The sequence below is a fragment of the Falco punctatus genome (genome assembly GCF_963210335.1).
Source record: "Falco punctatus genome assembly, chromosome: 7".
Taxonomy (NCBI): Eukaryota; Metazoa; Chordata; class Aves; order Falconiformes; family Falconidae; genus Falco; species Falco punctatus.
Genome location: NC_137587.1, coordinates 18,225,167 through 18,252,022, shown reverse-complemented (window position 1 = coordinate 18,252,022; position 26,856 = coordinate 18,225,167). Strand labels below are relative to the sequence as shown.

Genomic DNA, 26,856 nt, shown 5'->3' with positions numbered 1-26,856 from the left:
CTGAATAGCTCTGCTTTCTGTAAATCCTTATCTAAATTATATTTCTATATGTGCATCTATAGATACACTAGTGTTTGCTTATGTTATTGAAAAGATGTTTCTATGTGTCTATTAGTTGGAATGAGGTAGATAAAGTAGATGAGGGAGAGTGAATGAATTCTGCTCTGACAGGAATTTCAAATGCACGATCTATATCAGAAGCCTGGAAAAAATCATGTATTAGATTCTAAAACTTAGTTGAAGCATGCTGCATTCTTATTCACAATCCAGCATGGAGAAGATACAGAGATATGGAAGATAATGAAGCAAAATAGAAATGCAACTCCACCCTATTCTTTATATAGCATTTCATCTCATATAAAAAACCCCACATAAACAAGATGTGAGAATGCAGCAAAAATAACTATTAATAGCTAGTAAGATATTCTGGCAAACTGACGTGACTGCCTGAGTTTTATTTTATGAAGTGTTTTCTTAAATATTTAAACTGATATCATACTGTAGATGGGGTCAAAAGGCCTGTTGAAATTAAAAGAAGGTGAAAAGAGAGCAAGTAGAAAAAGAAAGCACAAAGGGGAAAAGATTAAAAATTCCTCTCCATTCTTTGTTACACTAAGTGCCAGCCTTTGTGCCTTAATGCACAAAGATCTTACTCAGTTTACTTACACAGTGTACAGTGGTCTTCTGTATCCTGTCTTTGTAACTTGTATGTCTGCTTGTTTTAACCAGGAGATCAGCCGACACTTTTCTTCTACAAGTTCTGCCTCAGAATTACCATTGGTTTTTTTAATATGTTGGGTTTTACAGGCAAACTGTTCCATACATTTATTGTTATAATAGGCACTCCTTCAAAATAGTAAACTGGCTGTCTTAATGTGCTTTCTGGTTTTATAACCAGTAACTATTATGACCTTTTGTCAAATTCTCTGAAATAGTTCATATCTCAGTGTCAAGCTGAATTTTGATGAAGACATGAAAAACCACATTGCATTTCTACAGCCCCCTACACCAAATGTATCTGGTGTCCATGTCCACTTATGCTGTTAACATCATGTAATTCTTCATTTTGATAAGAATTATCATATCTATGTTTCTGTTGCTACATCTAAATTTAATTACTTACATTTAAAGTGATTATGTTGGTGATACCCAGATCCTCAAACCTCAGGAAAATTGCTCATGTAATGTTCCATAGTGAGGTAACAAGGCTGAGAATAATGATGAAAATCCAGGACTTACAGGTTTTCTTCCATCTTCTCTGCCTTTTCTATTTTAAAGCATTTAAAGAGTTAAAATACTAATTGTAAAATGAAATAAACAGCAGGAGAGAGAGACAGGAGGGCAGGAGAATGTTAAGATCATTATCAGTCAGTACAGTAAGTGCTGGGCTGGGGACAGAGCAGAGGGCAGGGCTGTGTCAGCTGAGCTTCAGATCAGTTCAAACAGCCTGAGCCACAACTACAGCCCACTGCTTCACGTGGCTCTTCTGAAGCCTGACACAATTTGTGCGTATTTGATTCTATGATTATTTTCAAGAACTTATGCAAAAAATTCTTGGTTTGAGGCTCTTCATGTTGAAAAAACAGTAGAAAGTTTGTTTTCTATACAGTTTAGCCAGTTGACTTCTTTGGCAGAATGTGTCATCATGCACTGTTCATGTTTCTCTATTTTGCTGTTACAGTGATCTAAAAAGGCAATCTGAATAGATACGGGGCCAGGAAGCCTCAAGCCCAGTGGTATGATTGTGATAGAAATTAGATTACTTTATTCTGGCTTATTCTGCGTTTTCTTCAAAGCTAGTTTTAAAAGCTACTTCAGGGAAGCTCTTAGACACCTCAAGAATAGAACTAGAGTGAGTTGTAGGTGTGACTTCTGTCTGTGATGAAATGTAGGTCAGAAAGGGTGTGGATTATCCAATGTGCTTTAAACTGTAAGGAATGATTGTGCTTTTGTATAATTAGTGCATTGACTGCCCTGAAAGTTGCTATGACAGGTTTTAGGGGCTTCTCTGAGTCACCAGAGAGCTGTCAGTTTTATTAAGTAAATAGACTTGTAACCTTATCGTAACTGATTTTTCTAGAGATTGTTTCTACAAGATGTTTCTTCCCTCAGATGCAGTATTACAGCCTGTTCAGGGCGACTTTCCTTATGAGATAGATCCACCCAGCATTAAAACATCTCTGCCAACAAATTGCCTCCATGTCATTTGCGCATCACAACATGATGATCTCCTTCTTGTGTAGAAATATTAAGAGCACATATTGATGTATGTATTTTACCCAGAAACTCTCTATTGAGTAGGTACCAATCATTATCAGTTATCCAGTCTCTCAACAGGGGACTGTGCACTGGGATGATTATCAGACTGTGAGAAACAAGTCCTTACAAAAGTGCTATATGAGGCTGAGGGTTTACAGACCGCGTGGTGAATTTAAAAGACTGGCTGGCTTCCAGATTTTGGTCATTTCTGCAGAGGTAGATATAGAGACAAGTTCCTTTGTTCATCCTAGTGCTCAAAAAGCCTGAAAGTATCGTCTCGCTTCCTAGAGTTTGTTACTCTAGAGGTATATATAAGACAGCATCAGTTTCTGCAGGCTTGTGAGATTACCTCTGGTTTTAGAAGGTATATTTCTGCTTCTGGAGTTTAGAAGGTATATTTCAACTCTGGGTTTTCTAGCATCTCAATACATGGCATAACTATGGCCTGACACTCAAAAGTGCCATCCTTCTCACTACTAATTTCTTCATTGTCTCATAAGTTTTTTGGGGGATGTTGTTTAGATGTAAAATACAGTTTTCCTGCTTTTAAGTCCACTTATAAACTAAACTTTTCATACATACTAATAAAATCTGAACTAGATAGCGGCTATTTTCAGTAACCTGCCTATGTACAATATTCATAGGACTGTTACAGCTTGGTGACCCTAGATTATTACAGAGAAGTTTTATTCCAAGAGTGGGTTGTCATTGATATAAACAGATAAATAAATATTTTTACGTAAGTGTGTTTAGTTTAAAAGGTACCGTGAAGTTGTTCATATAGGTATATTTTTTGTTACTGACCAACAAAACTGTTCTTGAAAAGTACGATTTAATATTTATCCATCAGAAGTTAACTAAACCCCAGATAAATACGTACATAAACAAATAAGAAAAGCATAACTGTATAAATTATAAGGACAATGAACAATTAGTCCTGTGGTCAAACATGAAAACAGTTGTAAATTTAAATATAGAAAACTGATTCAGTGTGGTCAATTCACTGTGGTCACTTTGCCCCAGTTTTTTTGTCATAGAATGAAATTTAGAATTGCTGTAGATTTGCCTTCAAGAAATCTTATCATAGTGGAAATCGCTAGTGCTAAGGTCGCTGCCTTCCACTTGGTTTATTAACACTGGGATTATAAGAGTGTATTGGCCCAGGGAGTGATAAAGGCTCTGTATCGCTTTCCTTATTTAGAGCTTCCTTTTGTGATAATAATCTGTATTAAACCTAGAAAATCAGGGGACCTGTCAGTCGTTTCTGCCCTTAGCACCTGGTGATGAAGTTTAGTGGACAAGCAAGACCGGAGTTTGCTACAGGAAACAGCAAGGCAGTAAGGCAGGAGACATTGCTCGATGTTAGATCACAGATAAAGATGGGAATGATTCCAGGTTCCAGTTCCCTTGTCTATGGGCATACATGCAGCCCTGTAATTCAAAAGGTGTCTGTAAACTTCATCTAAGCCCTTGATATTGCAATCTGATTTTCAGGAAACTTTCTTCCTACAGTAGATACCAATGGCTTCTGTTGTGGACTTCACAATCTTTTATGATGTATTGAAAAGGTAAACATATGCTTTTTGTACCCTACATTTTTAAAGTTGGGATACTTTGTTGCTGCTTGTTGTCAGTAATACTCAGCTTTTCAGTAATTTGACACATGGTGTGGTGTGCCGCCGCATTCCATGTGAAGGACGGCTTTCCCCATGTATGCTTGTTTAAGATTACTCACCGCAGGTAAATGGCTGACTGAAGAATGGCCCTGAACTCAGGTGCAAAAAAAACCCAGTATCTTTGACTTTCAAAGGTACCAATGTGGAAATTTGACTAAACAAACTTCTTATAGGCCAGGGAATAAGAAGGATATAAATTCCTGCAGATGCACAGTCTCTATAGTTCCAAAAATAAGAAAAGGAATAAAAGTGAAGACACTTGATAGGAACCTGACCTAAATGTTGCTGACTTTCTGAATATCAAAGGTGCTTGAGTATTTTGTACTTCCTTTATATGTTACAAAAAAAAAAAAAATCATCCCTGACAGCTTCTGTTAATACTGAGCCATACAGTCTTGAAGATTTTCTCCATGGGCTTTTGCCAGCATTAACTAAAACAAATCTTGCACATACAGCATTACTGTGGCAATACCTACCTATTGAAGATAATTATCAAAGGATACACTCAGCAGAGATTGTTCTGGTTTGAAACAACCCAGGCTTGGTGCAGCCCAGACGGCCGGGGGAAGGGGGGGTCCTGGGGGAAGGGGGGGTGGGCTGCGCTCCCCAGCGCCGGCCGCGCCCGGGGGCTGCGGTAAGTACCTGGGCGCCGCCCGCAGGAGCAGCTGTGCGGGGTTAGGGCACTGGTAACGCGAAACCAGGCCTGTTGGGTTTTGTGCATGGCCCCGCAGGCTGAAATCTGCATTCCAGATGAAACCTGCAGCAAATCGGAAGAGAGCCTCGTTACTTTTTTTCGCCGTTCCACCCCCCTCCACCAACTTTCAAGGGCGCTCACCCGAGTCGGCTCGGGCCGGCCGGGAGCTGGGGGCGCGTCCCAGGCTGCGGGCGGTGGCACGGGAAGCTTCGGATTCGTCACTTAGGGAGCTGATACGTTTTGTTGGTTATGGATTTAGAAACGGCCTTTACCGAAGTGGAAGGACTGTGCGGAAGGGCCCGTCGGGAACGCTGTGCCCAGCCCCGCGGCGCGCGGGGACGAGGAAGTGGCCCCGGCCCGGCGCCAGGGCCCCGTAGCCGCTGGGTCGCGGCCTCCCCGGCCCCGGCCATTGCCCGAAGTTCCGACCGAGATTAGTGCGCGGGCAGATCGGCCGTGACAAACAGCGCTTTGTGCACCGGAGGAAGTTACCGGCGCTGCTGCCAACTTTTTCATTTCTTCACAATTTTTGACGGTGGGTGTTTTTGCTGCTCCCGAGGTAGTTCGGGGGCCGGGCGGCCCCGGGGCGGCGGGCGGGGCCGGGGAGCCAGGCTCGGGCTGGCCGCCGCGGCGGGGCAGGAGCGCTGCCTGCTGCGGGGCCGGGGCGCCTCCCGCCTGCCTGCTGCACGTAGTAACTACTCGTCCGGCGGTGAGTAGCGCTGCTGGAAGCAAACCTGTTCTGTACTTCACGCGACATGGAAGAAGGAAATGCAGTGCCTGATTGTAGTGAGCTTTCAGACCTGGAGAACGCAGCAGAAAGCGAACCTGATCTTTTCACTGCGTCTTCTGCGAAAACACTTCTGGGATTTACAACTAAACTTGAATCTACGGCTTCCAAAGAAGCAACAGGGCTTAAAACATTTCAACCTTTGCACACCAATATAAATACTCATGCTAACACCCGGCATGAGAGGAATGATAATGATTGTAATGACGACTCAGAAAATCAGCACGGCATGAATAGTACCAGTGGCCAAGCTGACCCAGTGTCTGGCAGGGAAACTGACCTGGATCTGGCGTTAGCAGAACAAAACAAATTACTTCTTCACCGTTTAAGGTTTGTACAGACTTCTTTGTCTGAATCTGACAATGATGACAAGGATGCTATTCTCGTGCAAGGCACTTTGGTTCATACAACAAGTGATACAGAGTCGGACACAGAGAGTAAGGACCTAGATGCCAATGAAAACAATACAAGGGAATCTGGGCTAAATAATGCTGCTTTGTCTGCTGAGGCTTTGGACAATAACAATCAAAGTAAGGAAGAGTCAGAATCAGAAGGGCACAGCAACAGTGATGACACTGTGGATACAGATGACATTGAGTTACACCCACCAATTTCTAAGCGGCTCCCCAAAAAGCTGGGTGGTTTTCTGGAGCACGACTCCAATGGAAAAGACAAAATCTTAATGGATGAGCAGTTCAGTGGCTTGCTTGCTACAGGGGAATGCCCTCAAGAACTTCCAGATGAAGAACAAAGACCTTCAACTGATAATGTATCGCTCCAAAAAACAACACTGGCTGAAAAGACTTTCCAGCTGCCTGCTTTCTTTAGTGGACTACGTGTGAGGAAAAAGGGACTAACCACAGAGGATGGGGAAACTGTTACAGAAATTAAACCGAGGGAGAATGATTTAGCTCTGCTTAAATTACGACAGCCTGTTAAGAAATCCAGCATTACGTCAGGTTTGACCACTAAAAAAAAATCAGCTGAACCTAAAGCAAGCCCTACTTTCCTGGAACAGCTCTCGCACTTGTTAAACATAGATGTCTCCAAGAATGAAGATAGAGCTGAGGACTCTGGTGACGGATCTGGGGAGACCGAGGACAGTGATGAAGCTCAAGAGAACAAGGCCTCCAGCAAAACAGAACCACGATTTTCCTCTGAGGAAATAAAATCAAGCCCTGCTGAATCTGCACTTGATGTCTTCAAAGCTTTATTCACGCGGCCTCCCAAAAAAGAAACAACTGCAGATCCTTCAGAGCTGGAAGCCATAAAGCGCAAAATGAGAACTGAAAAAGAGTTCTTAAAAGCTGTATTTGAAAGGTCAAAATCAAAACCTGGGGATGGATCATCAGACAAATCTGTAGGTTGAATTACTTTTTATTCCTAATATCTGGAAATAGATGGAGAAAAAATAATTTCTTGTTTAAATATTATTGGTGGGGATTTTAGGTCGAAATGTCAGCATTGTCCTCTTCTTTTGGCAATCTCCAGTTTGGATTCCCAACTGAAGAAATCGTGAGGCTAATTTGTCAAAATTCATGATCATCTGCAGAATTCAGTGAGAACTGATGATGGTCACAGCCTTACTGTTACAAGTAAGAACTAAAAAATCAGTTTCTGGTTTTAAAAGACCACTACAAAACAGTTGCCCATGTGTTACATATGGCTTTAAATCAGTTTGGTGGTGCAAATATTTACTGTTGTATTATTTAATAGTTTCTCAATCTCACTCTTTTCTTTCATTTAGTTTTTTATCTTTAAAAGTAAAATTTCATTTTACCCTTAGGAATAATTCAATGATAAAACTGATACATGAATTTATGGATTATTTTCATCTTGATTTGTCCAAGACATATAATTTAAAGCAATTTTTTCTCCTATTTATGTGTGTAAGTCTGGCTTTGCAAATATTGATAAGCATTTAACCTTATCCAAGTATACCTTAGTGATTTCAATTAGACAAGTTATGGATTAATTAACCATTTGCAAGGTTAATATTCTTAGGCATATGGAGATTTACTTAGTATATTTTTAAGAAATTAAAATCTACGCTGTTTTCATAGAACCATAATGACAAATGAACTCTAATTAAATGAGCAGCCCTTGGGTTGGGGAAACCCCAACCCGAAATTCTTACAGCTACGTCTACGGCAGATATAATCGGTCCGGAAGATTGTTCTTATGAAGGGGGAATTATCTGAATGATGAAATTTGCAAGACTAGACCCTAAACATGAAGCTACTTAAGTTAATTTGCTGTGTCAGTTGTACTCTGTTTCAAATTCTTATTCTTACATAAAATTTAAACTTTTTTAAAAAGTCTTGACTGACACCTGGGCAGACCGATAATACCGGTTTGTAGCAAATTACCTGTGGGGAGGAGAGAGGAGATACTCATTGGCCATGGCATGTATGACAATTGCAGTCTGTGTGTGCCCTTCCCATTCCTGGCTTGATTCTTCCTGGTTACACCATTCCCTGCGCTGTGCTGGCATAAGCATTTGTGTGGCTCACAGCAAACCTATCTGGGAAGCTGTCATCACAGCAGCAAGGGAGGAAGCACACGAGTCAGCAGGAGTGGCTTTATAAATGTCTGCTTAACGTTCGGTCTAGTGCAAATGTGCATTTTCTCAGGGCAAAGGCAGAGTAAAAAGGTCTGGACTTTCCTTTTTCCTTGCTCATCTGGGCCATTTATGGGGCCACTTTCATATAGGGTTTTGCTGTTGCTGCAGTTCTGTCTATGCAGTTACTCGTAGTAGCAAGTTGTCAATCAGATTGCAGAAATGTTAGAGATATAAAAAAAACCCAAAATGTAATCCTCTAAAAGAATGCTTGTTTAGTGGGTTTTTTTCCCCACATTTAAAGGGTTATTTTAGCATTCCAGTTGACAGTGCAGTTCCATTAACAGCCACTTTGATGTGGCAGTATTATGTGGTGTGTGGACTGAGCAAGCTGCTGGAGGTGGGGCAGGAATTTCATAAACTAGCTCTGCTTCCACAAAATTATATTGTCAAATGATGTCTTCGGTGAATTGCACTAATGTTTACTTGTAAGAGGAGCACAGATGGGTCTTTGCACTCTGGAGAAAAGATACAGGGGAAAAAACCCTAGTGAACCACAGTGGTCAAGAACACCAAAGGATAGACAGCTTTCCACGTTGATGTGAACAGTTTCCACAAATCATTGTTATGTTGCATGCATTATGTCATCTTCCTCCTCAAAATTATTTTTGTACACTGATTTCTTTCTATCCCTTTCAGCCAGCCAAGCAATGTCTCAATCAGTAGAATGAGGCATGGTAGTTGCTGTTTTGGAATCAGTTGATAATGCAGACTTTAATTTTTTCTTGCGTAATTTTGACAGCCTGACCTGAGTCCCTCAGAGCAAGATGACAAGACTCCAGGGAGACTCCAGACTGTCTGGCCACCACCAAAAGCAAAGCACGAAGAAGTAAAAGTAGGATTAAAGTACACAGAAGCAGGTAAAACAAAGAGGTGAAGCATTTGCAGAAATTAGTTTCTGACATTTTTAATCTTGTTTAATACAGAAATGGTGATAAGTCACAGTATTTTCTTTTCTGGAAAAATAGATCTTATATTTTGGATACCTGCTACCTGTTAAGCATCTGATTTTTAAATGTAAATGGCGAAGTCTGTGTGGAAGTCTAAATGTTTGCCTGTACAAATTCATGAGGAAAGGAGTGGTTTTTTGCTAAATTAGGCTATTCATTTCCAATGGGATTCTGTTCAAATGAGCAACAGAATAGTGAACAAATGGAAACCTGAATGCCTTTTCAATTGCCTTAGAACGCGGGGCGGGGGGGGGGGGGCAGTGACCTGCTGGACTCTAGTCTGGCTGCAGATGTTCTTCAGGTGGTGTCCAGAATAAAAGTAACAAATACCATTATTACAACTTGTGTATAAACAGAGGAATACTCATACCTGCTGAGATCACTTTTATAGGTAGCCATGTGTGGTGGAATTACAAACCAAGCTTTTATACTACCTTGCTGTGAGAAATTGTAGAGGGTAGTGCTGTACGGTTCTTTCAAACTCCAGTGGATATCTGTTTGGCTTTGTATATAAGAAAGGATAAATAGGCGGGTCTACTGCTTTGTATTGCTTAGTGTATTACTCCTTTCTCCTTCTTTCCTTAGTTTTCTCTGCCTTAATCTTTTTTTTTAAAGTGGGCATGATACTGGAAGTGTAAAAGCTGCTGGAGGATTCAGAAAACTTGGTTTTGACAGGAACAACATGTTTCCAGTACAGACATTATTGAATTTACAGCGCATCTGATCAGTCTGAGGTGTGGAGTCTATTACTAGTTGACCAGGACAGGTATTCAGTTGTTGAAAAGGAGTGCTACAGGCTTTCTGTTACTCTTAGATTGTTATTATAGGCTATATGCTTGCAGTTTTTAATTTTACTCAAATATTTTTTTTTCCTTATGACTGTAATCATCTGTGGCAAAAGCATATGCTGAAATAAAGGAAAGGAAACTGAATTAACAAAAGCTCCAGATTCTACTACTTGTGAAGAAATTAGGTCATGTTTTCCTGAAATGTCAATAAGAAGGACAGACTGGCTTAGAGCCCATGTAAATTGTTGCTCTTTTGTTACTGTGATATTTTGTGTGGCAGTGTCATCAACATGCTGATGGTTAGTTTACTAAGTCAAATTTTTATACGGACCAGATTCTGCAGTTCATTAGTCACTCCAGTGTCTGGCAGAGGGAGGGATTTGAATGAAAGCAAACTGCTGGTGATTCAGCTAGGATGAGACGGAAGCGGCGCTTTTAAAGGAAATAGGCAAAGGATGTACTTGCAACATATGTTGAGACTGCAGTAGAGTTGCAGGTGTGCCTCAGTGATTAGCAGGTTTGTGTTTCTTTCAGCTGGTCACGGATACCCAGAAAGCAGTTGTGGCAGCAATGACACTCTGAGCATTGTAAGTTGCCGGGGATGGATTAGTTACATCTGCTTTTCTGAGTACTGGGGTGACTGTTTTAAAGCACTATATACAGGAATGAAGTTATGCAGTCTTCTGCAAGTGAAGGAAGGTACCTTTCATGCGTAGTGCTAATAGAATTTTTAAAAATTCAATGCCGGTCTTATTGCTGGGGGGGCAGGTTTGTGGTTTTTTAAATGAACATGGAAGTGGCAATACAGCATTACTTCTAAACTCAGTATCTTGTTGCTGACAGTGATTGGTACCTTCAAAATGCATGTGTATACTGGCATTTGCCTTTGTGCCCCTTCCCATCCAAAATTCACTCCCAGCCACCTGTACCATAGGAACTTAGTGTCCACAAATTGGACTTCTTAAAATTATGATGTAGAACAGGTTAATGATCACCACTAGACTGACTGGTCTCAGCCTGAAACCCTATTTCTTACCCCAGTGTCTTGCCCTGACAGCTAAGTCAGGATGAATGAAAAATCCTTGATTTCAGAATAGAGTTCAAAAATTATGTGGTAGGGATGCCTGTGAGTCCAATCTTCCTCAGTGATGTTCCTGAGTAGGTGATTATCTGTAACATAAAAAATGCTGAAGTGATTATGTTAGTATTTTAATTTCTGTGATTGAGTTTTATCTACCAAAACAATAGGAAGCTATATACAAAACAATAATAATAGGCTGAATAATTAGGTAAATATCCATTTAGCAGAGCTTTATTTTAGGTTTAAACAAAATACATCTGTCACAAATTGGTTACATCTAAGGATAAATATGTGGACATGTCTTTGTACTTCTAACAGGGTAGAAGTATATGTATTTATTTTATGAAGTAGCATAGATACTTCTTTTCATTTGTCATGAGAAATCAGTATTTAAAGTAACACTGCAAATTTGGAAGTTGGAATACTGTAATCTTTCTTACAATTCTGCACCAAGTCTTTGATTTACTTCCTTCATTACTATGCACAATGGCAACTATGACAGGAAGGTAGGGATATTGAGGGAGAGGATTCCTGGCTTTTTGATCTTTTCTCACCTCCTTGCCATGTTTTTTCTCATTGTTCGTGTTGCTTAGTGGAAGCAAGAAATTCAGGCTTAATTTGGCCTACGCAGCAGACATCACAGTGACTCATAGCAGCTTGGAGGAGTAGCTAACTCCCTCCTGAGGCTTGTAGTCTGGCTTGATGTGTGGGAAACCAACTGCAAAGCAAATGGACATAACAAGGAACACGTGTGTGGGGCTGACTAGGCCTGTTAGGATATTAGAAGTGAAAGAAGTTAGTGAACAAGTATAACTCTGCAATGGGGTTTTTTTCATGCCTTTGATAACGTCTTGCATAGTCATAGTGTGGTCACCCCCAGCACCTGAATCTTGAGTTGTAAATTTTGAATTAAAAGGATGATGTATGATATTTTGGCATATTTTATGTTTTCTTAATCCTTTAATTCTTCTGTTTCCATAGAGCAAGTGACTGTGTTGTCAACTGGTGCTCTATAATTAGCACAAGCTGCTTACACGGTTGTCTAGAGAAACTGGAACTTCTTTGAAGTGTGTCAGTCTAAAGTCTGAAGTCCAGAAAGTCTGTACTACATTACACGATTTATATCGTGGAAGACTAGAAAAAGGGTATATTAATTTATAGTTATAGATTTATTCCATGGAAATCTTTCCTGTGTAATCAAAGACATTTCTGTGTATATTTCTCTGGTCCTAAAGTTCTATTCTGTTTTCATTATAAAGTTTTGTTTCCTGCATAATTCTTGGAGAGATTTCTCCCATTTTTTAAACATGAAATCTGATGGAAAGGTAGATGTGTCAGCTGTTACATATGGTGAAAGTGTCTAACGAGGTAGAGGAGACAAATCCATGTCTGTACTGAGTGAACTCATCTGTGATACTAGATCACATAGAATCCACATATAATGAATGTCTCAGCTGCTGCATGTGACTAGATCAGCACCTGCAGCCTCTCATGTCCAAGAAGACTTGAGAGTTTAAACATGCTTTTTGCTGCTCATAAACCTACTTACGTTTGAAGAACAGTTTCCACATTAAGGTGGTATACATACACAGATCCTGTGTTTCCTATTAAAAATTAATTTTTAGCCTTTAGGATCAAAGTAGTTATCTTGTATTAAAACAGAGTTTAGTCTTTTGCTAAAGCAAAACAAATAAAAAAAGATATGAGAGAAGTATTTGACATTCCTGCTAGAGAAAATTAAAAAAAAAACAAAAACCAAAAAAACAAAACCAAAACCCAAGTTCTAACATAAATAAATTTAGGGCTTTTTTTCATTATATGTTTTCTTGTTAACTCAAATTTCTGTATTCAACATTAAAAAATCCTGTTCTCATATAGCCTGTCTATTCATCATCCTTAAATCCGCAGTGAGGTAATGCTGTCTCTATGGTGCCACAATTTCTATAACAACAGACTGTGATGCTGTAAGCACAATGTTCAGGGTAAATAAGAAAATCAGAAGGTGACTGAGAAAGCTCTTATTAAAGAGTGTCTATGTAAGTGGCGAATGAAACACAAAATAATGGCAGATATTTATTGCAAAGTCTTAAATATATTAAAGCCTTAGTCCCCTATCCTCTGGGTTCCCAGCAAGAAAATGTTTTTATGGTCATGATGTAAATGCAGAGAACAACCAGCTTATGTGAGAGAAAGAGAGGCATAATGGTCTGAACAAAGAGATGAGGGATAAGAACATGATTTCTTATCTTTCTTTAACATAAACTTCCTTTGTGGCCTTGAACAATTTGTGTTTGTCTCCAAAAAAAGACATAATGCTTCATGTTGTTAGTGCCCTGAAGGAAGCTGTTGTAACAGTGGCTGCTAACAGTTGGTTTCATGTTAAAATAAAAAAGTTGACTTTTTTTTTTCCATAATTTCAATTCATTTGATTTCAATGTGGTATTTGGGGTTTAGTTCTGGGATTCTATTATAAATGTTATTGTAATGAATTAGATAAAGCAGGACTACAGCAAACAGGGTATTGCTCACTGGTTGAAGGTAGTGTTTCTGTGATTTAATGGTCACTGATCAATTTAATGTGACCTCAGAGTTCAGGTGGGCTGCATGAAGGTTTTTTAAATTATTTTATTACGTATTTTGCAGCATGACAAGCATATTTGGCCATGTTATGTCAGCGTTTCATATTCTGACAAATACACTAGCTCGTTATTGAGAAACTGAGTTTCTTACTACAAGCCAGATTGTTGTAACCGTATTATATTTCTCTAGAGTAACAATGACATTTTCTCCTCTTACTTGTGGCAACTAAAGCTATAATTTTATGGATTTTTAAAGTATTGGACATAGTGCTGCTTGGAAATCTCTACTTTCTCAGACAAATGGGTTGTGCATGTGCTGATCAATGCAGCAGCCACTTTTCCAGATATCTTGCAGCCCTGTCTGCTAAGATTTACTTTGAAAATATTAAAAAAAAAACCAAAACAACTCAAACCAAGTAACAAACATTTCCTTTGCTTTTCTCTCCCCACCTGAGCTGATATTGTCATTCATACTGTGACTCTTGAGACAGGAGGAAAAAGATAAACACATGTTAATGCTGAAAATTTGTTGTGATACTTGTGTTCTGTTTCCAGCCCTTCTGCTACCTCCTGGAATGACTTCAGGAAAGTTGTGAGACTTTTCCAAGCTTTAGTTTACCCATCCGTAAAATTGGAATAAGAATCCTGACGTATTTGTCAAGCGTATTTCAATTCCTTTTCTGTTTGTAGGCCATTAGCATTAGCTAGAGATGCAGAATGGAAAAGAATACTGACTTCCTAAACTTAAATCTGCAAAAAAAAAAAAAAAAAAAAAATTAGCATTTAGAGTATGGTAACTGTGCCTAAGGTCATGTCATAACATGTTCATGCCTTCCTATACACTGAGGATTATATTATTATAAAATAAGGGGGAAGAAGAGTTGTGCTCCACTTTTTGAAGAATCCCTGCTTTATTTCCATTGTCCATAACTTTATAGAAATGTAGTCATTTTAGGAGACCTATTGTTTTTTAGTTTGGATAAATCTGTTGCAGTAGATGCCTGAATGTTTTGCAGTATACAAAGCCATATCTGGATGCATGCATCTGTGTAGCCATAGATACCGCTGTGCTGAACAATTCACATACAGAACAGCTTTGGTCAACTCAAAGTAGAAACTTGATTTTTAAACTACATTTTTCCTAGTGAGAAGGTTAATCTATTATCCAAATATAATGAAGGCAAGTTCTGTGAATTATTTCTTTTACTGTAGTTTTTAGTTTGAAATACCGGCACCACTATGGGTCCTACCAAAGTGATGTTGCAGAGGCCCAAAACAGTCACAGGGTTTTGTGAGATGATTCTTGTTAAATAGTTGAAACACAGTGAAAAGGCAATTGTGTACAGCACAAGAAGAATGATTTTGTATTTTATTTCCATGGTTCTATTTCAAAATACATAAGGCCCTTTATACAACAGGAATGCTTCTGAGTTTCATTGAGTTCACTTTCCTGTTCTCCAGCCGCACTGTTCATGTGATGTGAAGTTCTGTTTGGCCCAGCATTTGAACATGAGATATTTAGATAATAGTCTAAATGAAACCCTGACACTTTCTGAAAATTTGCACCTAGATTTAGAACTGCTTTTTGTGTTTCTTTTTAGTTAAATTTGATATCATCTCTGCCAAGTTTGCCCCCTCTGCTACAGCACAGACACGTACTCGTACCTGTAAAAAACCCAACCCTACTGATTGTACATTTCTTAGTTTTGTATAATCCAAGTTTTAAGTTTGTCAACAGTTCTATTGAGAATTGCTGAGAATATATTGGGGGAGGTGGTGTGCCTGTGCGTATGGATATGTAGTAAGCCAACACTCAACCACATATCCGCCCACTTTTGAATAATTGTGTGCTTAGACTGCATGTATAGTATACATGCATTCTCAACGTATGCTTACTATATTAGTGATTGCGAAGGTGTTATAGATTTAGAATAAGTCCTTTGTATTTTAAATTTGTGCTAGATGAAGTAGGTAGTCTGTAACTCATCAAAGAAATTCTGTAATAAATTTCTTCCTCATGTTTGCTAAAAAGGTGTTATTTGTTTACCGTATTGCGTTGGTGAATGTGATTCTGTAATAGATTGACTTTGTAAGTCTGAAGTAGGACATTTATTGAGAAAGAAGTCATGTTTAATGTCCCCAGCAGCAGTACATATAACATTGCCTGCCTGGGTGAGTGAAAATGACAAGCAAAACTATTCATTTCTGCTATCAGGTAAATGAACTGTAGCTGTAACCTCTCACAGCGAACAAACAATCAAGTAGGTAAGGTACTCAGGTGACTGCTTCTGAATAGTGCTTTATACTGCTTTGCAGTCGGAAAGAGTAAGAACTATTTTCTTCATTTCTGTATCAGACAATCAAGGGGTTGCTGTTTTTTCCTTCAGGAGGCTGCTTTTCTGTGGGCCTTGTTATGTTGTTCTCAGGGAATCCAATGAGTATTGTGATTTTATTTAATTTTCTGTAGTAAGTTAACTCGTATCTTTGGTGTTATCTCAGATAGTATTTAGATACTGCACTGATGGCTTGTTTAGGACTGTTTATTTTCCACATGTCCTTGTTCATCTGTTTCCTTTCCTCACATCTTCCGTATTTTCATTGTACCAGAATCTTTAAGGTGCTAAAACTTTAAGCCTGGGGGATTTTTCCTTCCCTTAAAAGTCTTAAATAATAAAAATTAAGTTGCAGTGAAGGATGTCTCTTCATTTTGCAGGCTGGGGAACTGACATCCTTATATGTATTGAATTACAGGGCTGTAAAAGAGTTCGGGTTCCATGGGAAGTAAAGAAAGGAGGACAGATAGGAGTAGGTGGAATGGGGTGAGGGAAGGAGGATTATAATTATGTGTCGAAACCACATTCAGTATTGTTTTAGCAAATCCCCTATCCCTAAAAAAGGGGTAATTCTAAGAATTTCTTTAAGTACAATCAATTTTAACTTCCTAGTTCTGAAAGGATGCATAAGTACAAAACTTTTTCAAATTGGTGTTCAGAAAGTTTGGGGAAGTCTGTCTGTCAGCTTTTTATAAACCTAAGCTTTGGGCTTCAACTGACCAGTCATCATGTAAAAAATGCAATTTTCCCTCTTAAAATGTTGCATTCATGTAGTGTTTCAAATAAATGTCTGTATTTCTCCCAGTATTACATCTGGTGTAATACCCATACAAGTGTGAAAATTATGCTTTGTAAGTACCATTCCAAGACTGAACAAACAACATATTTTGGAAGTTGTTCATGACTCTGTTTATTGGAAGAAAAGCCTGAACATTTGCTGCTTTTTAGGACTGTAGCCTGGGAAAAGCCTGGAAGGTTGCATCAATGCTTCTGTAAAAATACATAAACAAATAATAGAAAAGGTGGAACTGTGGTGAATGCCTTCCCTTCTGACGCCTGGTGGTTAGAGGGGAAACTACGCGGGGAAGTAATGGAGGAGGAACTATTTAGTAAAAGGGAATACTGAAAATTGTGGGACCAAGGTTACTAGGGAGGGAGGAAAGATTAAGAAACCTTCACTATTCTGAAATTTAATGAAACGGCTCAATTAAAAGTTAATTATTTCCTCTATGCTACACGGTGTGGTACATCTCAAGAGAAGGAGATTGCACTCAAGTTTCCCAGCTTTTGTTCTTTAATTGCTTTTAAATTGTGTTAATATTATTTCCACATACTGAGTTTAATATGTAAGATTTTTTTTAAAAAATGAATGTTCTGATCAGAAGTGACTATATAGTTCATTTATCTTCAAAGCTTCTACCTTCTACTTAAATTTTGAGATCATGGCAGAGAAGATTCCTAAATTGCTTATGTAAAGTTTGAGGAGTAACACATCTGTTTGAAATGCAAGTTATGGAGATTTCTGTGGGAAAGGTTTTCATACAAGATTTTATTTAGAATTATTCAAGTAGGTAATTTGTTTTATTATCAAAGAAGAAAAGGTAGTTTTTGCACAGTACAGTTTTGAACACAATTAGCATAATACTGAATAATATTTGAGTATGTATAGTTGCTTTTTGCAACAGTTTTGGAGAATCAAAGTTGCCATTTGAAACACTGGGAATACTGGGTACGGTAGGTCACAAAGTTGTAGGTTAAATTTTCGGGTCACAAGGTTTACCAGTGAGAGCTTATATCTTTTCTTTAAGAAATGGGTGATTGAACAGTGAAGCTTGCTCAGATTTGCAAAGATTTACATGAGGATGTATTGTGTATTGCTGCTCTGTATTCAGATTAATTTCTGTGTGATTATACAGCTGGACATACATTAAGCATTTGCATAAATTACATAGGTTGGCCAAAACATCCAGATTTTATTTGATGTTTGGTTTTCTATGCATTGAAGAAAAACATGCATGCTATAGTGTGTATTTTCTTTGCAAAACAATGAAGCATGCCTTATACTTTACTAATAGTAATATCTTACATGTTCTATTTCTACCACCTTGTGGCATATGTCATACATTGGCCACTGCCATTGCACAGTCTATAATTTTAATTTTTTTTTAAGTGCATGTTTTAGAAATAACTTAAAAAGCAAGTGAAGGAATTCTTGAAAGTGTTCCCATGCCAGACTTCTGTCTTCTAATTGGATTGTGTGGAATGAATCTGTCAGAGAAGGCTAAGCTTTCTCACCTGCATTACTTTCCTTGCCTTACCAAGCCACGCGAAAAGACAGTATGAGTGAGCACCACTGTTATTTTGAATTTAAAGTCTTAAGGCATGAATAAAATAAGCAATTTAATCATTCTACAGTGTGTGGTACACAATTCTGTGTATGTATTGAGCCAAGAGCTTTATAGAGATATTTGCAAGTTTGTTTTCATGTAAGTGTTATTATATGTGACCTATGATTAACTAAGGAATGTCCATGGGATTTTTTTACATGGTAGAAATTTAAATGCTTACTATTTGATTTTGATTTGATTCGATTCGATGGACAGCGCTAATATCTAGGAACACTTAAAAATTAAGCAATTCATAAACACTTGATAATTTTTTGCAAGACAAAATTACATAAATGGAAGCTGAAAACACCGATTGAGGTATATGTTTGCAGTAATGAATAAAAAGCAGGGTTTCTGGCAGACTCCCTGCTAGGATGTGTATTTAATGCGTGTAAAAACATAAATTCCCTGTGTGACGCTTAAATACAATCTTACTTATGCTTTTGTCTCTAGCTCACCTAAAGCTTTGCAAGGAGGGACCACCAGGTGGGTGGAACAGTTGTAATGTTGTCCGTCTGTGTCTAGTCTTTGGTCTCTTCTACTACTGTAAAGGCAGTATTTACCTTTCCCTGATGGAATAAAAATGGTAAGGGCAGAGCCTGCAGTACCTACCACTATTTAGCACTAAAAACTTGAAAAAGACTACAAAAGTTCTTTAATATAGATGAGGCACTGTTTCCAGAATTCAAGCCCGTGATACTTCGGTTTCAGTGGGCACCATCCCACTGAGTGGAACTTAGGTTGATTTCTTTGACTTTCAGATCCATCCCACAATGTAGAGTGTGAAATCTTGCAAAGATTTGAAATCTGATTGGAATAACTTCACAATTGAGAACTGGTGTATTTCCTTCTCTTCTCCTTCTTCTCCCCGCCCGCCCCACCCCCACCCCCCACCCCCATTTCTTTTGTCTGTGAGCAAACTCCAGGTGAATGTAACCCATTTTAGAGACAATCTAATACGCCTAATAATTGTGCTTGTTATAATATGGTAGTGCTTGTTTTAAAAATCTTTGAAGCAAAGACTTCAGTATAGTGAAAATGCTTTCTGAGCTGGTGGGCTATGGTCCACCATCGTGAGGTGTATCTTACCTAAAACTGAGGCAACAGCTGAATTTTTAAGCAAAAAGACAAGGTGAATTGAATTAATAAATGATCAGAAATATTGTAGCAGCATACTTTTACTGATTTGGATAAATATTGCCTATTAAAGATGGGAAGTGAAGCTTTTTGTACAAGAACTAAGTTTACCCTGTTTACTCATTTAGTACTAGTCAGTTTGAAAGGTTTAAAGGGATGATAGCTTTTTATTTTTCCCTAACCTTGGTGTATTTGGACACACCCTGGTCTTTATTTAAAACAAGAGCATTTTTAACACTGCCAAAGAAATACAATAAAATCCCACTGAAACTGTGTGAGGGCTAATTAGATACTAACTGATAACACCATTAGCAGTGAATTAGTAGGGATGTCTTTTGAAGGAAAAGGAGCTTTAATTGTGCTTTGAGAAAGGGAGTGAATGATATTAACCTGATTTATAGAAGTTTATTTCAGATATAGCCCCTGCTGTGTCTTTCTGCATTTTCTAGCTAAGTTTTCTATCTCACCAAGAGCAGGACACGTACAGCCCTAGCCATTGTTTGATTTCAAATGGAGTTTAAGGCACTTACATTGTACAAACTCTTGTGGCCTGGAAACTCCTTTTAAGCAGCTCTTTCCAATTATTGAATTATTATTGATTTTGTGATAACTAGCTGACGCTGAGCTGGAATTAATTTTATTTTAAAAGAGGATTTTCTGATAGTATTGTTCTTTTTTCTACAATGAGATGTCACTTCTGCAGTTGCTTGTTGAAGTAACTGACATAACTGAATAAGGCATGTTTCAATGCATTTATATTTTTCCATGAATGTGGAAATGAGAGAAAACAACATCTTTTGGAGGATCCTTCTGTGGCAACTGAGATTGCAGGGGTTTTTTTGTAGTATTTTAGGTGAACACTAGTTTCATTCTGGTGTCACGAAGGTGGTGAACCTGTGTACTTTTTGTAAAGGTGCTACTTCTGTTGATATTGAATTTATATAATCCATAACATAAAGTACTATGAAATTTTGGTCTGCCTTTTTTTCTAAAGTAAATATTTGAATAAAAGCTTCCTAAAGACATTCTCAGATTATGAAATACCAACTCTCTAGTGATTAAAACACCCTTTCTGAAGAGGAAGATGTTGTTTCTGAGTCTTCCTTTTAGTGTAATGTTTTGCCTCAGTATCTCTAGCCTGTCTTCTTTATTTCTTAAGTTACGAAACTTTCATTATACTGTGTATGGATGATCATTATTTGTTTATTCATTAAGCAGTTTCCTGCTTTTCAAGATTTTTTTGAAAAGTTCTCATGCTTTTCAAGCAATTACAGTATAGCAATCTGCTGAGTTTGAACTTTTATTAAAATCTTTTTTTGTAGTTGAGTTCGGAATACTAGTTGTTGTTGAATATTCAATCCTGATTATTTTACAAGACTTGAAAACAACCCTGATGACCAGGATAAACTCTTAATGTATTATATCACTGAAGAACAAGTTAGTCCTTAATTCTACCATGAAACACCATTTAGATGATGATGCAAGTGGACATCATATTAGAAGAAATACCTCCAAAAGACTTTGAAGGCCTGTTCTATTCCCTTTGAAGTTTCATAATAGAAGTTCATTCACGCTTGTTACAGCTGCTGAATACTACTTAGGAAATAAGACAGTGTTCAGATATTTGCATTAATTAAAGTAGCTTATTTTGGAATTTGTTAGAACTTTCCTGCAAATGATCTTAGGGTAGGGAAGTTATGTTGTCTATACAAATGGTCATTAAGTGGACTTCTGAAAAGGCTGGTCTGACACACTCATCTCTCCCTGACAATTCCATTGCTAGCATTTCCCATTTCCCTCACTCAAAGCAGGCCTGACCTTACAAGAGTGGTGATGGTGTGGAGGTCCTAGAAACACTTAGGTATTAAGAATTACAGGCCACTCATGGTTTACTGCTTGCTTGGAGACTGGGCAAACGAGCAACATACTATGTTTACTGATCCCATAAAAATCTCTTACTTTTTCCTTCCTTTCCAATGTAACGAACAGTGTAAAAACATCTTAGAATTGTTTGTGGAACAGAAAAAGAAAATCCTACCACTCATCTCTACCCTAAAAGCTGGGGTTCTGAGGTGAAGGAATTCTGGCCTACGCATCTTCTTGGACACACTAAACAATATTTACTGGTCATATAGATACGCAGTTCAGATTTTGAAGGTCTTCTGAATTTGTAACTAAAAAGACTAGGGGTGTAATTATTTGGGAATTCTGTGTGTTTTAAAGAAGCCAGCTCAAACTGAACCTTCCATTCAGTACCTATAACACCTTGATATCAAAGCTCAACTTTCTCCGTAGAAACCATAGACCCAGTCAGTCCCACAGAAGTTATGGGTCTATTGCCTGGAGATCATGTTGATCCTAGAAGGTGCAGATAAATGCTAAAGCTGAACAGTTGGGGCAGTAAATATGGATGGACTCATTCATATTCAGATAAAGGCCTAGTAATACTAGAATATGCTCCTATTTTAGATACTTGGGTTTTCTGAATCTTAATGGTTGATTTGAGCAGTCTGTGTTGCACATTTTATTTGCAAGATTAGCTTTGAGGGACAAATTTTAGAAAACACAGTGCTGTAAAAATCAGTCTAATATATTGAATATGTCTTCGTTTCAGATTATTCTGTGTTAAGTTTAAAATCTGTGGTTATAAAATGCAAAAACTATTAAAAAGTATATAGTTTTTGTATAACTTACATCAGGATAAGCAGCCTTTATTGCCTTACCTTTTTTCCCCATCTGTAACTTTTTGAATCTGTCAACTTCTTGGGTTCCAGGTACTTCCTTTTTTGAACTGCTGCTCAAAAGAACACAAATAAAATCTTCTGCTGTCACACCTGTACACCCCTAACATCCTTTAATGTATTTTAGACTCTTTGCTCTGGCAGATGTGATGTATAAATGCTTGTAGGCATTTTTCTACTGTTTCACAATACGTGATACTCTGTTGTTTTCACACAATTAATGTCTGTGATTCTATAACAAGTTCAGTTTCTGCTGCCTTTAGAGTAAAGCCCTTTGTTGACCTCTTGTCCATCTTAATTATTCACTCTTTTTTAATTGTTTGGCTTTGCTGCTTCAGCTTTTCCATCATGCTTCCACAATAATTCTCTAATCTGTTTATATACTATGTTTGATGCAATTACAGGACAGGGTTGCTTCCTCCTTGCAGTGGGTATTCAGTTAAAACACAATCTCCTACCCTTTTTGCAACCCTTTACTTTGTTGTAGGTTTTTATTCCATGCTTTTAATTGAAGCATTTAAAATACTGTAGTACCTTATGATAAAGAAAATGTTATTGAAAAATCTTTGCTTTTAGATCTAGATTTCTTTTCCTGATACACTGATAGCTTTTTTTGTCAATGTTATCTTTATATGATCCATATTGCCAACATACTTTAAACCATGAAGCAGACTGATACCAAAACTGGAAATTAGCTGAGGAAGAATGTTATCAGATTTGCACTGGTTCTGTCCTTGCAGTGTTCACTGCTAAAATATTTGTTTAAAATCAGATAAAACACTAATTATAATTCATTTTTCCTGCAGTTGTGTGTAGGCAGAACCAAATATAGTATAACTGGAAATAAAGTTATGATACTTTCTAATATTGACTATGAATGGCAGAACAGGATCATGACATTAGGCTAGTTGATCGCTCCAGAAATCATGGTGGGTTTTTTCCCAAGCACCTTCTGAAAATATACAGTTGAACAAGGAAATTTCAAATGTATATGTTACTATCAAATAAGATTTAACAAGCTAATCATTAGGGAAAAAATAAGACAAAAAAACCCTCCTGTATTAAAATAAAAATCTAGATGAAAAACTAATGATATAACAAGTTCACACCCAGAATAAAAGAACAGTATATCTACATCCATAAATTGGTGAATTTATAGTCTGACATCAGAAAAAAACCTGAAAAGGTTATTAATGGAGTACAAAACTGCCACCTAGTGGAAGTTGCTAATTTTACATTTTCTCAATCTCCAGATTTTCAAGAAATCAGAGATCTATTTTTGTGTCACTGGAACATATAATACATTAACTTATGGAAATTATTCCCGGTTTTTTTGATCATAATTATATTTATCTACAGTAGAGAATAATGTTTCAAACAAACAATACAAAATAGGAAAATTATGATTTTACAAGAGCACAGTTTTACAGTGCACAGGGAATATTGGAATGCATATATGCAGATAGATTTTAAAAGGTCCTTGTCTTTCTTGTACTGGAGAGCCCAGCACTGAACACAGCACTCCAGGTGTTACCTTACCAGTGCTGGGTAGAGGGGAAGGATTACCTCCTTCAAGCTGCTGGCAAGACTCCTAACAACCCAGGGTGCTGCTGGCCACCTTGGCTGCAAGGACAAATTGCTGGCTCATATTCAGCTAGGTGTCCCCCAGGTCCTTTTCTGAAAAGCTGCTCTCCAGCCGGTTGGCCCCCAGCACGTACTTGTGCCTGGGGTTGTTCCTCCTCAGGTGCAGGACTTTGCACTTCCCCTTGTTGAACATGAAGTTCCTGTCAGCCCATTTCTCCAGCCTGTTGAGGTCCTTCTGGAGGGCAGCAACACTCCAGCTTATGAGCCACTCCTCCCAGTTTTGTGTTGTCAACAAGCTTGCTGCAGGTGCAAACGCTCTGCCACTCTGCACATATTCATTAATGAACTGGAAAAGTGAGACATGAGAAGGGGAAGCTTGCAGCTGATATGAAGTTTGTAAGAATAGTGAAGGTAAGACCTGAATGCAAATTTAGCATTCTCTCATCAGTATGCAAATTTTTTTCATGAGAATTAGGGGAAAAAAAAGATGAAAAAAAGCAAAAAAAAAAAATATCTAAGATTGAGGGACTATGCAGTAAAATGGCAAAGGAAATCCAAAATACAGAACTATTAAGAGGTATGCTTGAGGAAAAAAAATCCTAAATCCATACAGAGAATAATTAACTCTGATCTGATCATTACTCTTTGAAAATGAGACCTTGATGTTAAAGTAGGTCTTTGGAAATGTTAGTTCAGTGCTCATTAGTGATCAAAAAGCAGCTGAAGTTTTAGGAATTAGGAAAGAAATAGAAGATAAAATCTTCTAGATCATCATAATGCCACTATATGAATGTCCACATTTTGATTTTCATGGGAAACTGTAGTTTTGTCAGCTCAGAGAGAGTGCAGTACAACTGTAAAAGGTTCAGGGAAAGATGGCAACTCTGATCAACGGTATGGAACATGTTCCTTATGAGGAAAGCCTATGTAGTGTAATATTCTTTCAACTGAAGAAAAATCAGTCCAGGGGACATATGATGGAGATCTCTAAAATCATAAGAAACAGCAAATGGCTAAATGGTGAACAGTTGTGCACTGTTTCTTCCAGCACAGGGACTGCAGGCATCAAATCAACTTAACAGGTGCAGATTCAAAATAAACAAAAGGGTCTCTACCTCATGTGCAATTAATTCTTGTCTGCTTGCAGGAGCTTTAAAATCAGCAATGCACATTCATTGAAGAGAAATCCATTTGCAAATTATTAAATATGCAAACAGCTCTTGTTTAGAAAGTTCCTGAATTGCAAATCAGGTTGCTGGAAGGGTGTACTGGAAAAGTACTACTACCTTTTTGCCAGTTTTTAAGTTTTTTACATCACTTGTTTTTTAGCCACTCAGACAGGATACTAGGCAAAATAGACTTTTTGCTTGTCTCAATACAGATACAATTTTGTTTACTATGAAACTGAATGATTTTTATTTTCTGTGTTGTGGCAGTCCTCAGTTTACCTCTTCAGGGGCCTATAGAAATACTAAAAAAAAATAGCCTTTGACTTGTGCCCCCAAACCTTTGTAAAATGGGAATATATGACATGAGTAATCCCAAAATAAGATGTTTTTCCTTAATTAACTGTAATTCAGAGTATCTTCTGGAAACTGAATCTTTTCAGTTTTCAAAAATTTTTAGAATCATGAAATGATGGAATTGTTTAGTTGGAAAAGACCTTTAGGGTCATCGAGTCCAACTGTTAACCTATTACTGACAAGTCCATCACTAAGTACCACATCTACACATCTCTTAAACACATTGACTCAACCACTTCCCTGGGCAGCCTGTTCCAATGCTTGGCAACACTTTTGGTGAAGAAATTTTTCCTAATATCTACACTAAACCTTCCCTGGTGCAATTTGAGGCCATTTCTTCTCATCGCTTGTTACCTGGGAAAAGAGACCGACCCCCACCTCACTACCACCTCATTTCAGGCAGCTGTAGAGTGATAAGGTCTCCCCTCAGCCTCCTTTTCTTCAGGCTAAACAACCCCAGTTCCCTCAGCTGCTCCTCATAAGATGACTTCTCCAGACCCTTTACCAGCCTCACTGCCCTTTGCTGGACAGTGTCCAACACCTCAATGTCTCCTGAAGTGAGGGGTCCAAAACTATACCCAGGATTCAAGGTGCAGCCTCACCAGCACCCAGTACAGGAGGACAATCACTGCTCTTGTCCTGCTGGCCACACTGTTTTCAATAAAAGCCAGGAAGCCAAAAAGACCACCTGGGCACACTGCTGGCTCATGTTCAGCTGGCTGTCAGCTAGCACCCCCATTCCCTTTTCCACCAGCTAGCTTTCCAGCTACTCTTTCCAAGCATTTTTCCATCATTCTGTTGCTTTAATGGTCTACAATGAGCTTATCTTCCAAAACTAGATATTTTCCTTTACTTACGTAGCTGTTTTTCCCCCTATTATGGATTAGTGCAGCTTCACTGTAAAATGTGATCGAATTAATTACCCCCAGGTACCTTCATTGGGTAAAAACTGTTCCCCTCAAAAGATCTGGCTAGAACTCAAAACGTGTAAAAGTGATTTGATCTAGATGACAGGCATCTCTTTGTGCTGTTTCTATGTGAAGAGAGGATCCTTGCAGTTTAATGTTGGCATAAGTTGCACGTTGGATACAAAATATGTATGGCAAGTCCTAGAGGATGAAAGTGCAGAAAAGTGATAGTGGTGGTGAAGGGAAGGTTCATTTTGTCATGATAATGAGGTCCAAGTAGAGTTTTGCTCTAGCTGATAAACCCATATGATTAGCAAGACTGCGTTAGATACCACTCTTATTTACCAAGTATGGCAAAACATGGGAGTAAATGGAAATTTAAGTTTCACAGTAAGGATTTTTTTTTTACAGTTACTGATTTATTTTTCCAACAACACCATAGAAAGGGAAAACTTGCACTGTTGTGTCACTTTATCTCTTTAGGTTTTATCAAGGCCTCTATCCAGCTTCCCATTTACTTTGCCAACTTTCGTGTTACTTTAAAAAAAGTATTTCAATTAAACGTATTTCATTAAACTAGTATTTTAAAATACATTGCTGACTGCCAGCAGATGTAACAAATATTTGTATTTATTTCAGACTTTATAATGTATATCTGCTTTATCTCAGTGTCTTAGAAAAAACATCGAGTTTTATGAAAGCTTTAGCTGCAGTGGATTATAATTATTGACTGAAGAAAGCATCAAGTTGCCTAAGTAAAGAGTATGCCCGAATGGGCAACAAATTCCATCATTTCTGAAATTTTTCTTGGG

At 38.0% G+C, this 26,856-nt stretch overlaps 1 protein-coding gene across 1 annotated transcript in view; it reads left to right on the top strand.

The window, feature by feature from the left end:
- Nucleotides 1-4,686: 4,686 nt before the first annotated feature.
- The window catches only part of FMN1 (formin 1), a 149,233-nt gene continuing 127,063 nt past the window's right edge, over nucleotides 4,687-26,856 (top strand). Inside the window, exons 1-2 of the mRNA XM_080395884.1 lie at nucleotides 4,687-6,773; nucleotides 8,776-8,893. Of these exons, the coding sequence (XP_080252010.1) occupies nucleotides 5,382-6,773; nucleotides 8,776-8,893 (1,510 nt within the window). The 5' untranslated portion in view covers nucleotides 4,687-5,381. The remainder of the gene's footprint in view (nucleotides 6,774-8,775; nucleotides 8,894-26,856) is intronic.